This window comes from Pristis pectinata, chromosome 15 (assembly GCF_009764475.1).
Source record: "Pristis pectinata isolate sPriPec2 chromosome 15, sPriPec2.1.pri, whole genome shotgun sequence".
Taxonomy (NCBI): domain Eukaryota; kingdom Metazoa; phylum Chordata; class Chondrichthyes; order Rhinopristiformes; family Pristidae; genus Pristis; species Pristis pectinata.
The window spans coordinates 4,246,964-4,263,738 of record NC_067419.1 but is presented as its reverse complement, the minus strand read 5'-3'; the positions used below and the strand labels follow the sequence as shown (position 1 = coordinate 4,263,738).

The 16,775-nt window shown below is 44.5% G+C and overlaps 1 protein-coding gene across 9 annotated transcripts in view; it reads right to left on the bottom strand.

Annotated features, from left to right (window-relative positions):
• dgki (diacylglycerol kinase, iota) overlaps positions 1-16,775 on the bottom strand; it is a 167,391-nt gene that overhangs the window by 33,567 nt on the left and 117,049 nt on the right. For all 9 annotated transcript variants that reach the window (XM_052030154.1, XM_052030146.1, XM_052030149.1 and 6 more), the window contains 5 exons: positions 12,365-12,427; positions 8,776-8,849; positions 3,749-3,860; positions 3,194-3,393; positions 17-79 (listed from right to left, as the gene is read on the bottom strand). In XM_052030154.1, the coding sequence (XP_051886114.1) occupies positions 17-79; positions 3,194-3,393; positions 3,749-3,860; positions 8,776-8,849; positions 12,365-12,427 (512 nt within the window). The remainder of the gene's footprint in view (positions 1-16; positions 80-3,193; positions 3,394-3,748; positions 3,861-8,775; positions 8,850-12,364; positions 12,428-16,775) is intronic.

Genomic DNA, 16,775 nt, shown 5'->3' with positions numbered 1-16,775 from the left:
GAGGATTATTACTTACAGTGTGAAGCTATCAGGGGGAGCAGAAACACGCCGAAGATCAGCATGCTGCACCTTGTGGATACTGTGCGGACCAGCACATCCCACCAGCAAGTGCCAAGCATGATGTGGATTAGGGAGGAGAGAGAAACGTACCACATTTAGACTGGGAGGAAGGCAGGGGAAAGTCAATCATTTGCATCCACAAGCATTAGTAAACGGTGTAACAGTACAAGAAAAGAGATCAGACCAAGAGGAGAAGGGAGTGTTTAAAGCAAGAGAAATCTTAACTTGACTTAATCGAGTGAGGAATCCACAGGTTGGGAAGAGCATCGTCTTACATGAAATTATCCTCTCGATGGGAATTAATTGAGCAATGTAAAACCAGTGACGTTTCCAATCCCATTGATCCTGATAGGTAGATTAAGTTGGAATTGCTTCCTTCATTGTTTTATTTCCAATCTTTACTCTTCAGAAGACACATTGGCTCCATTTTGTTGCTCACCTAAATGACCATTCTTCATTCTTGAAGCTCTTGATAGTCAAGTGTGACTTTAACCAGATCTCAGCACAGAGCACTGGACAGTATCATGTGGATGGACACTGGCAGTTTTATTTCTTCCTAACTTGGGTACAGGTGTAAGTCTTGCCGTTCCCCGCTCTACTGCAAGGTCTTCCCTGAATTCCCACATTTTGGCTTCATTGCTTATTGTTATCACAGCTAGCTTGTATCTTGTATACGATACCAGGAAAGTTGAATTATTTTGTGATTGATACAAAGGGAAGCATCAACTGAAGCCAAATAAAGGAGTTAAACAACGTCATAGGGGAAAATATTGGTGAAGGTTTAGGGAAATACCCAAGACTGGGGAAGACAGAGCTTTATGGAGATTACAGGAAGCACTGCAAAAACCAGGCCTCTGTTGGCCTCAGTCTGATTGTTTTTTTTTAAATCAACACTAAGAGCCATTTAAAGGGTTTGTTGCCAACAAGCTCTGGTGTAAGCCGCATTTATTCTGGAAAGGTCAGGTTGTTGCCCACACCAGGCAATTTCTCCTGGCACAACCCGTGTCACGTCACCCACCAATTCCTGGGAAGTATCACCTCCTGGAGGTTGGGGCTGGGTGACATTGGTCTTTGCAAAGCAGCAGATAATAGCAAGTCCCACAAACACGGTGCTTAATTTTCCATCTATTGATTTCAAAGAAAGGCACACTGACTATCATGTACACTGTTGATTCACTGGTCATCATTTTATGGTACTATCTGTTTAATCCCCACCACCTCGTGTTTGTACGGTGTTACTCTGGGCCTGCTGAGGCTCTATGGTTCCAAAAGCCTTGGCTTAGGTGGGCACATCAGATGGACCGACATTTCTTGCTGATAGATTCAATACAAGGAGAGCAAGTGAACTAGTTAACATTGAAACTAATAATAGATGGATTCCAATGAGGTGTTTTAACTAGGCCGCCTTTTCCCCACTCCGTCCATAATCCTCTACGCAAGCAGACCAAGGAAGGTTCTGCCCAGGAGAGTGAAAGGATTGTCATTTCTTGAGCTGACCCACTCAGACTTGTTCCCTTTTGATATACGCTTCCTAAACAGGCAAACGTAAAATATCTCTAGACATGTTACAAGCTGAAGAACCAACTATAATGGCCCAACCTTTAGCTATTGTGCATCTGCACATGAGCCAATGTATTGAGTAGGTGCAGACTCCTCTAATGTGGGGTGGGGTGTAGAGGGGGGTGGTGTTGGAAGGGCTAGGGGTGGGAAGATGTAGTACCGCAACTGAGCATCAAGTTGTATAGCACAGAAACAGGCCCTTCGGCCTACCCTGGCGATGGCAGTTGTTCCCAGATTGAGGTGGTGACCTGCTCAAGGCGAGGGTTCGAGGTGGTCACTAAAGATTACAGGATTTAATAATGTTGAGGAAATTTAGGTAGAAAGTTCACAAAGAAAATGAAAATATACTCAGTGATCTGGAGATAAGCTTGTCCTGGGATTGCCTTAATAATTTCTTAACGGAACTGGTGTTCATGAAGCAAAGTGGGAGGAGGGGGTATGTTAGCAAGTTTGTACACAGAGCTTTTGTTTACAGAGTCTGGGGAACAACTGCTCTGTGGGGTCATTTTACTTCTTGTAATGTTCAGGAAATCGTGGGGTTAGATGCCCCACAGTGCTCACCTAGTGAGTGAACCTCCAGTTAGCCCTCTGTTTCCACTTTCCATCAAGATTCACTGACAATGCTTTGTGTTGGAGGCATTCAGCATGATCACACACTGAGTGGGGTTGAGAAGATGGTGCACAATCCACCTGAGGAACTACCTCCTGTCTACATCTGCCAATGTCCTACTCATCCGACCTCAATAGACTACTGGTAAAAGAGGCTTCACTGTGTTATGGAACCTTATCAACAGCAATATGACGTACTTGTGGGCGTTCCTCATCCACAACCAAGTAACAAAATGACATTTGCAGGGCTAATCTTTCAATGAAGATACGTTGGGTCTCCCTGACGTGGTCCTCCCTATCCAAGCAATCATCTGTCGGGTCATGGAGACACAAGAGACTGCAGATGCTGGAATCTGGAGCAAGAAACGATCTGCTGGAGGACCTCGACCCGCTGTGTTCCTCCAGCAGATTATCTATTGGATCATGAATGAATTCCTCCAGCATCTTTCCAACTTCTGCTGTCAAAATGGCAGATCAATAGTCATTTGATCCGTTGTCTGCACTTTACCTCGGGACAGTGTTAGCTTCCACTCAGCCCTCCAGAGCCAGTCCAGAGTGCACTGTGCTACTAAAGCATGGTGCAGGCAATTGAATACCACCCAATCTATTTCTCTGAGGACCTTCAGGTTAAAATCACCCAGCACTGATGAAATGTGCTCATTCTGTATTCCAACTACACCCAGTGGGATTTTTTTTTATAACCTCGGGTGTCCTGGCTCAGTCCTTCAGGGTTCTCTGAATTCTTCACCTAATTGCTTCCCAGGAGGATTAGCACATTTATTTGAACCAAGCCATCCGTCATTTGAACAATGGTTGTTTCCCAAAAAAATCTGACACGAGTTGCAGATTTTGTTCGTTCTTGAAGCCACGTAAAATTCCCCTCTGCTTCCCACTGGTGCAAAGCAACAAAAACAGCAAAGGGGACAATGTAACCCTTAAGCAGAGCAGAAAGGAAAGCACTCACTCATTTAGTAATGGCATGGAAGTCCGCCGCTTGCACTTCTGCACCATGTTGGCCTGGTTCCTCAGCGAGATTCGGATGACTGACGGACTCAGTCGGCAGGGTTCCCCATCCACCTGCATGGGGATTGTCTTGTAAGTGGTGAGGATCACCTCTCGGCACTGGTGTAGTCGCTCCCCATGACCTCCAACTTGAAGGGCAGCCTGCAGTGAGCAAAGACCAGAGTTATCACTGCTTCTCGCTCTGGATCTACATTCTTGCTGAACTGCCACACTAACACAGAGTCTTCCAAATCATCAAGAATATACCCAGGAGGTGATCACCTCTGGATCTTTAGTAGAGATTCTCTACCCTCTGACTAGAAAACCTCCATTTTAAATGACCGGCCCCTTATTTTGTAGCCACGTCCCCTTGTTCGAGACTCTTCCACTTGTGGAACCTTCTCAACGTCTACCATTTAAGCCCCCTTAGGATCTTATATGCCTGAAATGTCAACCCTCGTTCTTCTAAACTGTAAGCCACACTCAGAAACATTAGAACTGGAAGATCCAGACTTACCAGAGATGCCATGGTGAAGCCAATCACCTCAATGCAGCCATCATCGTGCCTCTGTGGCTCGAAGTCCCGATGATCTCCTGGATTCCCCCAAGGCATTGTGCCTGCACAGTACCTGTAACAGGTAAACACTACTTCAGTATTTGTTTCAAGGAATAACAACACACAATTTCTGCTTAGCTGAAGTTGCATCTCTTCCACATAAAATACTGGGCAAGAGATTCTTGGGCGATGATCTTCCATTGAGGGAAGGGACAAAATGTTGGATGAAACCTCGACATACCAGGTTGCCATCCTTGACTAAAGGATGGATATTCTTATTAGGGCAGAGAAGCAGGTAGCTCGTTGGTCAGCAGAGGAGATGCACACGTCAAATCTCTTGGACTTTGACAGAACTCAGAAGTAGACACCACTACACAGAGATCCAGAGGAACAACAAAAAAGTTGAAGGTAAAAGTTGGTGGTTTGTAGTTCTTTACTAGTGCTGTTACCACCCTCATGTTGGTCTTCCTAATGAACTACCAAATGTCTTTTTTCCCTTTTTCTGTTGAAAGCTTAGGTTGAAGTCCAAGATGTTACTGAAGTGTACTCATGGTGGTGGTGGTGGTAATGAGAGGAAATCAAAAGGGACTTCACTGTATTGCTCCGCAGGGTATTGCTCTGGACTACAGGGGAGTGAATATTACATCCTGTACTCAGGATACTGGAGATGAGAAAGCAGAATGATCAAAATCTAAAAATCTTTAAGGGCTTTTTGCATGGTAAAGGGAGGTTATACTGCAGATGTACCTTCTTCTTCGGCAGTTCTTGGGATCGGGGATGACTTGCTTCCACGCTGGTTTTGTGGGTTCTGTGGGGGTTGGCGAGCCCAACACGGGAACCACCGACCCTTCCACAGATGGGGACAGGTAATGGCGGTTGGGGATGGTGTGGAATGGGCGAGTAGTTTGAGAGGTGGCGCACTCCTTCCATTGCTTTTGCATGGCCTCTAGGTTCTCAATAGCATCCCAAATACTCCTCCTCCAGTGGTCAGGGGCCAGAGGTTTTAGGAGTCAATAGGGATGTTGCATTTCTTCAAGGAGGCTCTGAGCATATTCTTGAATCTTTTCTTCTGAACACTTGGTGATCTCCTCCCTTGGAAAAGAGTATCTGTTTCAGGAGTCTGATGTTGCACGTGCAAGGGGCATGCCCAAGTAGCTGAATGAACGTAACTATAGCCTCGGTGCTGAGGATGTTGGTGTGGGAGAGGACACTTGATGTTGGTTCACTTTATCCTTCCAGTGTACCTCCAGGGTTTTTGCAGAGACAGCATTAGTGGTTTCTTTCCAGTGCCTTGAGGTACCTCCTATGGGTAGTCCAGCTGGAGTACATGGTACTATACCAATGCAGTACAGTATTGGGCCAGTTATTTAAGGAGGGATGTTCATGCATTGTAAGTAGTGCAGAGAAGGCTCAATAGACTAATACCTGGAATAGGAGGGCTGTTTTATGAGGAGATCTTGGACAAGCTAGGCTTCTCTGCTAGAGCGAGAGGCACTTGACTGAAGTACATCAGATCCTGAGGGGCCTTTAAAGGGTGGATGTGGAAAGGATGTTTACTCTTGTGAGAGATCCTAGAACAAAGGGGTCACTGTTTAAATATAAGGAGGCGGATACGATAGGGTCTTTTAAGAGACTTTTGGATAGGTACATGGAGCTTAGAAAAATAGAGGGCTATGGGTAAGCCTAGTAATTTCTAAGGTAGGGACATGTTCAGCATAACTTTGTGGGCTGAAGGGCCTGTATTGTGCTGTAGGCTTTCTATGTTTCTGTAAGGGGTCACCCATCTAAGAAAGATGAGATCACTCCCTTTTTTCCTCAGAGATTGAGGTTTTAGCACTTCCTTGAAGAGGAGTGGAAGCAGAGCCTTTTCATATTATTTAGGTAGATTAGAAAAGGTGTGAAAGGTTACCAAAGGAAGGCAGGAATGTGGAATTGAGGTTACAATCCGATCTACCAGGATCTATTGAATGATTGGCACAAGCTTGAGGGGCTAAGTGACCAACTCCTGCTCCTGCTCGGCATTCAAATCAGGCTGGTGAAGTTGAGGTTGTCAATCTTGGGATTGCCCTGGGGTCTTTGGAAATTAAAGATGAACCCCCTGGAAGTGCCAAACAAAATGATAGCAAAAATTGAGTTAATGGAGATTAATACTGGGATGCATCACTGGGATTGTGTAGTGCAGCCAATGCTCACACTTTGGTCTGAGGCAAGTCACACATATGATTCGCACTCCATCTCTGTGTGATTTCATTGCCCAGTCAATGTTAATCATGCTGTGCATTGCATCGTGCACAAGACCCAGACCCTTGAAAGTAGAGCTGGGTTGTTTAGTAGTGACATCATAACTGTATCCCCCAGGGACTCGTTGAACTGTTGAGGCTCATTGGCGGTTGGGGGGGGGGGGGGAATGTGGTGGTGGATGAGGGGGTGGGAATCAGATCAAAACGTCTAAAATTGTGATACTGAGATGGTTGAGTTGGACTCTGCCCCTTGTTCCTCTCCCTGCTGACATTGCCAGACCAGCAGAGGGTTTCCTATATTTTTTTATTTCAGGTTTCCAGCATCTTAAATATTTTGCATTTTTAAAAATAGATTTTGGTTAGGCAAGTGCATAGTGGAATATGGAGCAAATGTAAGATGAGGACTGCCCATGATCTAAGTGAATGGTGACCAGGTTGGAATGGGGCTGAATTGATGACCTTACTTGCCTCTATAAGTTCATGCTACTGTTTATGGTCCCACTCTAGCCTTCCCATGTCATTATCTTACACTATCAGATTCCCTCGACTAATGTGTTGCTGTTCAATAGCATCCGCTAAGCAGTCACCTTAACTATTCCCTGCGAGAGTGAGTTCTAAATTCTCTTCAGGCTCAATGCTACTCAAGGGAGTTCGTTCTGAATTTTCCTGTTTGATTCTTAGTACTGCTTCTGTATCGATGCCCTCTAGTTTTGTTCTTCGCTAGACGGGGAAATAATCAGTGTCTGCTCCATCAAGACTTTTTAGAAATTTAAGACCCTCTTAGATCAACCCTGACTTCTCGAGAGAAGAGGAGCCCAGTCACTTCATCCTTTCCGAGTCAGCACCTTTGTTAAGAACACGGCCACCAGAAGTGCAGAGTCTGCTGGAACCAAGGTCCAATACAAGTTTAGCATGGATGCCCAATTCAATTCTAATCCCAGTGCCTTTGTTATTGGCTCTCTGGCCCGAGTCATAGTGCTTAGTCATTTGAACATAAGGAGGGAGCCAGCCAGCCCCTCGAGCCTGCCCGCCATTCAATATAATCATGGCTGATCGGATCGTTGCCCCAACTCCACTTTCCTGGTGTGTTTCCCATTAACTTTGATTCCTGTATTATCCAAAGTCCTCCTGTCTCAGGCTTGAGTACATATAACGACATGGCTTTGTATATTTTCAATGATTGATGTATTCGGATACTCCAAATCCCCTTGCTTTCCTATCATTTTTAGTGTTTTTCTCCTCCCCAAGTAATATACTTCCTTTGCTGTCTTTCCCAATTATGTTTGCTGCAAATCCCGAACATTAAATCTCTGTTAAGCTCAGGGTCTGACGAAAACATACCCCGTGATTTAAACACGATGGTCTCCAAGATGAAGATTTACAGCTGAAGGACAGCTCCTTGAGGGAGGAGGAAGCAGACTGCCGGAGAAACTCAGCAGGTCGAGCAGCAGCTGTTGGGGGGGGAAAGGAACTGGGGTCGAGACCCTACATCAGGACTAAGAGCGGCGAGGCCCCTCCCCTCTACTAGAGGGAGGTGCTGGAAGGATATCGTTGTTAGTGGCACAGTGGCACAGCTAGTAGAGCCACTACCTCACAGTTCCAGAGACCCGGGTTCAATCCTGACCTCTGGTGCTGCCTGTGTGGAGTTTGCACATTCTCCCTATACCCGCATGGGATTCCCCTAGATGCTCCAGTTTCCTCCCACATCCCAAAGTTATATGGATCTGTAGGTTAATTAGCAATTGTAAATTGTCCCTAGTGCTTGGGGCATTTAATGGGAATGTGGGGAATAACACGGGACTAATGTTAAAGAGTCTTCAATGGTCAGTGCAGAGTTGCTGGGCCTGTTTCTGCACTGTGTGACCTGTGACTGCATGAATTGTGTTTGCATGCCTGACATCAGAGTGCTGAAAGGGACACTACTCTGAGCTCTGTCATGGGAACAGGTTACCAGGTGGACAGGAGATAAGATTCCGGGATGTGTTCCAAACCCCCAATGAAGAAATGCAACACCTTCACTGACCCCTGGGAATCCCTTGCCCGTGGTCGCTCAAAGTGAAGGAGGAGCATTCGGGATGGTACTGAAAACCATCTCCGTGTATCAGGAGCCACACAAAGGCCCAACGTAAGTGGCGGAAGGAGTGGACCACCTCCCAAACTACCCACCCGCCCACCCACCGCACTGGCCAACACCAGCCCCTGCATTGCTCTCATTAGACCCACACTACCAGAAATGGAAGCAAGTCATCCTCGAGCCTGAAGGACTGCCTAAGCAAAAGTGAAGTCACTGTCTTGCTAAATTCCTTCTCTCCCCACCTCTGGAACGGACTTTTTTTATTATGAATCAGGGCCTTAGCGGTGAACAGGTAATGAGGCAAGTTTTCATCATTACTGCCTTGCTCTTTCCCTACCCAAGTGTCTGGCCGGAGGTGGGCTCACTCCAATATGTTGCCCAATGATCTCTGATAGGTCTAAGTATAAGCGTATGTGTGAAGCCTTTCGTAGGAGGGGTGTGATATCACGACCCTTCCTGAACTAACATCCGCTCAATAGCATTTGGAAGAGGCCTAGGTCCAACTTTCCACCCTATAGTTCAGGAGCACTGAGGTCAGTTGGCAGCTCCCCTGCTGAGATCAGTGAGATCACTGTGAGCTTCAATTTTCTTTCCAAAATTGTATCCCGTGGACGATCACTCTGGATCTGATGAGCATTATTTGGAATATTTGGAAACTGATTTCAGTTACTTACCTGGGGATATTGAGGAAGACAATACATTGGAATTTCCAATCCTGGATTTTGGGCGTCAAATCAGTGCCGTCACACTGGGATGAAAGAGAAGTGGTTAATTCTTGCACACTCGTGTAATGGTTACACCAAAAAATATTCCACTTCAAGGAGAGTGATCCAGGGAAAGACAGTGCATTTACAGGAAGGTAATTGTTAGACAGGCATCACGTTGTACAATGTGTTTATACATCTACACATAATACATGGGGGGAACTAAAGTTATGTAAATAGTTAAAAACTACACAATGCCCATTTCTAATGCTTGATTGGACAGTTAGATAATAGCATTAAATTGATAATTATCCCATTGTAAAGTTGGTCTTCGTATAACTTACTGTCAATGGTTCAGCAGACTAAAAATGTATTTGCTTTTTCGGCTAAAACATTAGCTCATGTAAGTAAATGACAATCTGCCATTAATTTCATAATATGAACCGATCACCTGCCATTCCAGGGGTTATTTTAGTATCATTCCCAAATGCTGCTCACAGTAAGAGAAGTGATGTGTTTTGCAGGAGGAGCACTACTATACCCTGTAATGCAGAATGCATTATTCTACAGTTAACCTGTGCAAAGCTACATAATTTGATTGTCAATTAAATGGTAGTGTAGTGGTTAGCGTAACGCTATTACAGTGCCAGCGACCCGGGTTCAATTCTGGCCGCTGTCTGTAAGGAGTTTGTACGTTTTCCCTGTGTCTGCGTGGGTTTCCTCCAGGTGCTCCGGTTTCCTCCCACATTCCAAAGGCGTACGGGTTAGGAAGTTGTGGGCATGCTATGCTGGTGCCGGAAGCGTGGCGACACTTGCGGGCTGCCCCCAGAACACTCTACGCAAAAGACGCATTTCACTGTGTGTTTCAATGTACATGTGACTAATAAAGATATCTTAAAAATCTTAAATGTTGGCTTTGGTCATTAAGTTTTATGTTTGTTCTGGGATTATTTATAATGACTTTGATTTTCAGCCTGTTTGGTACAGTTTTTGCTGTGGAAGTAAATTCAAAAGCTGTGGGAATTATGGGGATGAATTTCAAATTATAATTAAAAAAGATAAGTATAATCGATCAATTGCCCATTATTGAAACTGCACAACTTCCAACTTTTTTGCACAATGGTAGGCTGTTTTCTTGCCCTCTATTAACATCAAAAAATTGAAGTCAATGTTTATTTTATTTACAATTCCATGGGAGTTTCTGTTCTATATTGGTAATAGCTAAGATTCATCTTCAATAATAGTTATTGATACTTGGCAGAGAAATTTGAAGTTGATATGAACTAAAGGCAAGATATACTAAGTGTATTGTAAAATGCACACACACAGACACACAAACACACACAAAAAGCATCCAGGCATGCACGCATTAGTGTTCTGATAGCTATCTATAAGGAAGGTGAGAATATACAAGCAAGACATGATACATTTCAGAACAAAGAAGCCACATGCTTTTTGAAAAACGTCTGTCTAATTTGGATTGAGGCGAGAATGTAAATCACTAAAAGTAACAACTTCGATTATTAGGACCATAACAGAAAGCAAACAACACAAGTTTATTCGAGGGAGATAGAATTGGAAGGGAGTTAAGCTTATAAAGTGTATTTACTTGGCCCATTGTGAATAGTTCTGGTCCTTATATCATATAAAGCATGTAGAAGCACCAAAGAGAATGCCAAGAAGGATCTCGAAGGATGGCAGAAGTGAGAAGTTATAACAGTTGGAGAATTCAAAGGGCTGAAGTTTCTTTTGGAGTTTTGAAAGAGCAGCTGTGGGGACCTGGGGTAGAAAGCTGGTCGATATCATAATATATGTGCAAGGAGCTCCACTTCTGAAATATTGCTCCATTGAAGTCAGAGGGACTGAATTTCAGTTGTGGAGTACAACACCCATGTGCAACTATATCATACACTTACTGCATGGAACCCAGGGTGAATTTATACCATGATGTGTTGACTTGAAGAAGAGACTAGATCTAGGAGCTAGAAGTGTAGGACAGTTACAAATAAATACAATTGGTTCTCTGGAGATGTTTCCTTATCCATAGTGTGGTTAGAACACAGTCTTCTCCGTGGATTGTCACCTTGTTGTGGTGGAGAAGCTTGTGTGGTCCTGAGATCCTGAGAGCGATGCCGTCTGGAGCTATACTCCTGGTAGGGTCACCCATGGCGGTAAGGTCGATGGTGAGGTCCCTGACAAAGAACAATCCAACCAAGACCTCAACGGTGGAACAGGTGAACGAAGTTACTTCGAACTCAACGGCTGTGAAGGCGGATGAAGGCTGCAACAAATCCATCAATCGTCGTGGTTTCCATGCCATTGGAATCAGTTGGTTGATTTGTGAAGTATCGTGTGCTTTTTGTAGTGCAACATCAAGTACATGTTAAACAAATACACGCACAGGCGCCTTTGCTCTGTATGAGGCGAGATTGGACTCATAAGCCACTTGAGAGCCCATAAGTAGATCAACGGAACGAAGACCATCATCCTCGACCTCGAGGGATAGCCACGACGACGAGAACACAGAACTCGCTACCACATGGAACAGTTGAAGAGGTTAACAGAGCTCTGAGATACAGAGGGATCTGGGGCACAATTCACAACAGGCAAGTACTGCGCAAGTACTGCAAATAATTAGAAAGGCTAATAGAATGTTATCATTTATTACTCAGGGAATTGAATACAACATTTAGGTGTTATTCTTCAGTTAGAGCATTGGTGAGACATCTGGAGTACTGTGTACAGTTTTGATCATCTAATTTAAGGAAGAATGTTAATGTTTTGGAAGAAGGATTAACAAGGCTGACAAGTGGAATGAGCAGGTTGTCTTATGAGAAGTTGAACAGTTAGGTTTGGATCTACTAGAGGTTAGAAAAGTGAGAGGCAGACATGATTTAAACATATCAAATCTTGAGGGTTTTTGACAGCTGTAGAGGGGATGTTTCCTCCTGTGGGAAAATCTAGAATTAGGGGGGGGTCACTGTTTAAAAGTAATTTAAACAGTGACCCCCATTTAAGACACAGATGAGATGAGTACGTTTCTCTCAGTAGGATAAGAATCTTTGGAACTCTCTTCCTCAAAGTGAAGCAGAGTCTCTGAATATTTTTAAGGCAGAGAGAGATACTTGATAAGCAAGTGGGTGAGAGATTACCAAGGGAGCGCAGAGCAGAGGTTACAACTGGATCAGCCACGATCATATTAAATGTTGAGGGGTCGAATAGCCTACTCCTGTTCAGAATTAATTTGTTTTTAATTAGACAGATGCATTTAAGCAGAACCTAGGTGCAATGTGGAAAAATAGAATATAAAGATATGTTTGTAGTTTTAGGCAAAGGAAGACAAGAGGAGGCTTGAAAGGAGCTTCAACACCAACATGGACTTGTTGGTCCAATTGAGCTGTTGTCTGCCATATGTATCATGTAATGTACTGTATGTTATATACATATACGAACACACCCACACAAATACACACTAATCATTTGCATGATTTGCAGCTCCTGCACTCCATGCACTGTCCTCACACAGCAGAATATCGATCCGAACAGGAATCACACTTACCACAACTCTAATGTGTTTGGATAAATCTCGAGAGCTTCTCTGTAGAAAGTCTGAAAAGGCAGTCTGCAAATAAATGTCACAAATATCAATAAATGCACCCTGTGAAAGATTCCATGTCTGATATCTTCTCCTTCAACATATATGCTCTGAGTACTCCTGCGACGATTGACTCCAGAGCATTGAGACAGCACCATGCCCAACTATTGTTCAGTGGTGACCGAGTATCTCAGTCATAAACAGGGCACTGGAAAATCCACAGTCAGGTACCAATTGCAAGCAAGGCCAAGCAGATTTGGTCTTTGCGTGTCAGACACATGCTACAAAGCAGTGCCTCCTGTCTGTAGTGTCTCACACTGAACATGGCAGTCCCAATGCAACACACTATAGATTCTATTCCTTTCAGTTAATCAAAAGATCACAGAAACGTCACAGTTGATTCCTACCATCTTAACCAAAGGGTTGTTCAACTATAGTTCTGGAAAAAAAAACAAGGTGAAACACCACAATGGTGCGTTGAAACTTTGGATTCAAGAATCCTTGAAAAATATCATTAGCAACCGAATAGACAAGAGGAACTATTTCCAATGGATAAAGAGTTGGCAATAAGGGGATCCAGGTTTAATAAGCAGACTCAGGGTAAGGTCTTGGCTCAGTTTTTCTTTCTCCATTAGCATGACCTGACCTGCTCCACATTCCCTACAGCTCTGCAGTTTTGACCTTCCTATGTTTGTGTTCCCTCTCTAACAACCCCATCTCGCACCTTTTAAGTCTCTTTGTTCATGTTATTTATAAACTGCCTTCATTATCCATCAACCAAATTACTCAATCAACATCTTATCCCCATGGCAACCCATACTATCAGAGATATTCCCTTTGTCCTATCCACCCCCAACCCATCATCCTCCAGCCGGTCTCCCACCTCCACACTCCCCTCCTTGCTCCCTGTTTGTTCCCCTTTTCCTCTCTCTCTCTTTGTCTGTCTCCGTCTCTCATCCACCTGCCACTGTCTCCCAACTCCACCCCCTCCCCTCCCCTACCTGGCACTGCCTGTCTGTCATCCTTCACCCCTCCTCAGTCCACCAATCACCTCAGGCTCCTGTCTCACCACTCCCCTTCTCCTCTTTATACCGGCCGTCACCCCTCTCCAGTCCTGATGCAGGGTTTTGACCCGAAACGTCGACAATTCCTTTCACCTCACAGATGCTGCTCGACCCGCTGAGTTCCTCCAGCAGATTGTTTATTGCTCTAGATTCTAGCATCTACAGTCTCCCGTGCCTCCTAAAAAGGTGTTTTCTCTTTCTCACTTCTGGCGAAGGTCTGAAATGTTAACTCTGTTTCTCTCTCCACGGATGCTGCCTGACTTGCTGAGTGTTTTGCGCATTTTCTGTTTTTACCTCAGGTTTGAGGTGATTGGCAAAATAACCAGAGACAAAGTAGGGAAAGTTTATTAGTTCTCGGACTTGGCATGTATGGTCTGACAGGATGATGGTACAGTGACAAGAACCTTCCTAAAGGGAATTGAGGGAAGAAGTAAAACAAAGAGGAGGATCAGGTGTATTGATTGCTCCTTGAAAGAGCCAGCAGATTCAATGGATTGAATGGCTTATAGAACATAGGACATAGAACAGTACAGCACAGGAACAGGCGCTTCAGCCCACGATGTTGTGCCAAGCTAATTACAATAATAATAAAATGCCCAACTAAACTAATCCCTTCTGCCTACACAATGTCAATATCCTACCATTTCTCTCACATTCATGTGCCTATCTAAGAGCTTCTTGAATGCCCCTAAGATATTTATTTATAATATTTACCAATCTTCGTATCACCTGAAAATTAACTAACCCACTCATGTACATTTTCATCCAGGTCATTTATACATATCACAAACAGCAGAGGTCCCATTACGGATCCCTGAGGAACACCACTGGTCACAGACCTCCAGCTAAAATAAATCCCCTTGAGCACTGAGGGTAGTCTTCTATGGGCAAGATAGTTCTGAATCCAAATGGCCAATTCACTGTGGATCCCATGCATCTTAATCTTTTGGATGAGCCTCCCATGAGGGACCTTGTCAAACACCTTACTAAAATCCATGCAGACAACATCCACAGCTCTACCTTCATCAATCACACTCGTTACTTCGTCAAAAAACTCAATCAAGTTAGTAAGGCAAGAATTGCCTTACACAAAGCCATGCTGACTCTCCCTAATTAGGCTGTGGTTTTCCAAATGCTCATAAATCCTACCCTTAAGGATCATCTTCGGTAACTTGTCAATCATTGACGTGAGACTCACCGGTCTATTGTTACCAGGATTATGCCTCTTTCCCTTCTTGAATAATGGAACAACATTAGCAACTTGCCTGTCCTCCGGGACCTTGCCTGTGGCTAGAGAGGACACTGGTCAAGTCCCCAATCTCATCTCCTGCCTCTCTCAATAACCTGGGGCATATCCTATCAGAGCCTGGGGACATTCACCTTCATGCTTTTTAAGAGATCCAACACTATCTCCACCCTTATCTTGAAATACCCTAACATATCAGCATGCTCCACACTGATCTCCCTCTCTTTGGTAAATACTGAGGCAAAGTACTCATTAAGGGCCTCACCCACATCCTCCGCTTCCAAGCACATTCCCCCCCTTGGGTGGTCCGACCGTCTCCCTAGTTATCTGCTTTCTCTTGACGTATGTATAGAATGCCTTGGGATTCTCTTTAACCCTACTTGCCAAGGACTTTTCATGGCCCTTCCTGGCTTTCCTAATTCCCTTCTTGAGTTCCTTTCTGTATAATCCTCAAGTGCTCCATTTGATCCTAGCTTCTGAGGCTTTACATGCTTTTCCTTTTGCTTCTTGACTAGATTCACCACCTCTCTCGACATCCAAGGTTCCCTCACCCTGCCGTCCTTGTCCTTCCTTCTTACTGGAACATACGGGTCCTGTACTCTGTGCAGTTGGTCTTTAAACATCCTCCACATGTCAGATGTGGACTTGCCCAAAAACAACTGTTCCCAATTAATCCTCTCTAGTTCCTGACTAATGCTCCCGTAAGTTGCCCAGCTCCAATGTAATACTCTCCTTCAATGTCCATACTTATCCTTATCTATAGCTATCTCAGAATTTAAGGAGTTGTGGTCACTGTTCCCTTACTGTTCTCCCACTGAAAGGTTGGTCACCTGGCCAGGCTCGTTAGCCAACCCCAGGTCCAGTACGGCCCCCTCCTCTCATTGGACTATCTACATATTGATTTAAGAAACCCTTCTGGATGCACCTAGCAAATTCTGCCCTGTTGAAACCTCTTACACTAAGGAGGTCCCAGTTTATATTAGGGAAGTTGAAGTCCCCCACGACAACAACCCTACTAGGTTTACACCTTTCCCTAATCTGCCTGTACATCTGTTTCTCAATGTCCTGGTGGTTATTGGGGTGTCTGGGGTATAATCCCATCAGGGTGATTGCAACTTTCTTATTTTTGAGCTCTACCCATATAGACTCAGTGGACGAGCCCTCCATTATGTCCCCTCTGAGTGCACCTGTGATATTGTCCCTGATTAGTAGAGCAACTCGCGCCCCCCACCCTCCTTTCCCCCCCCCCCCCACCGACCTCCCTCTCTATCCTTCCCTAAAACATCAAAACCCTGGAACACTAAGCACCCATTCCTCTTCCTCTTTCAACCAAGTGTCTGTTATGGCCACAACATTATAGTTCCCTGTACTGATCCATGCTCTAAGTTCATCACCCTTACCCGTAATACTCCTAGCATTCAAATACACACATTTCAAACCGTCCATCCCATCATGTCTATTACTTTGTTTCTTTCTGTAATCTAATATTTTATAAAATCAATGAAAGGAATTGTCTCAAACCTGACCGTTTCACTAATGACATAAAGAAAATAAAACTTGCATCTTTCGTCGTGTCTGGCTTGTAGGTGACTCTAGCCCCTACAACAACTGCACGAAGATAGTTGAATCATAATTTTTCTTGCAGAAAATGCCTTGCCGGCTACTTGCTGCAGCTATGGGCTGCATAGTGGTGCATCTAGTAGAGGGTTCAATCCTGACCTCGGGTGCTGTCTGTGTGGAGTTTGCACTTTCTCCCTGTGACTGCCTGGGTTTCTTCAAGGTGCTCTGGATTCCTCCCACACCCCAAAGACATGTAAGTTGGGAGGTTAATTGGCCGTTTTATATTGCCCTTGGTGTGCACGTCAGTGGTAGAATCCAAGGAGTTGTTGGGAATAAGGGAAGAATAAGAAATGGGAAAAATATGGGATTAATGTAGATGGGGGCATTACATTTGGTGCAGACTCAATGGGACGAAGGGCCCGTTGCTCTGCTCCCTCTCTCTCTCTTTCTATAATGGCCACAGGGCAGCTGTAGAAGACCAATAAATATACCTTTAAACTTACTG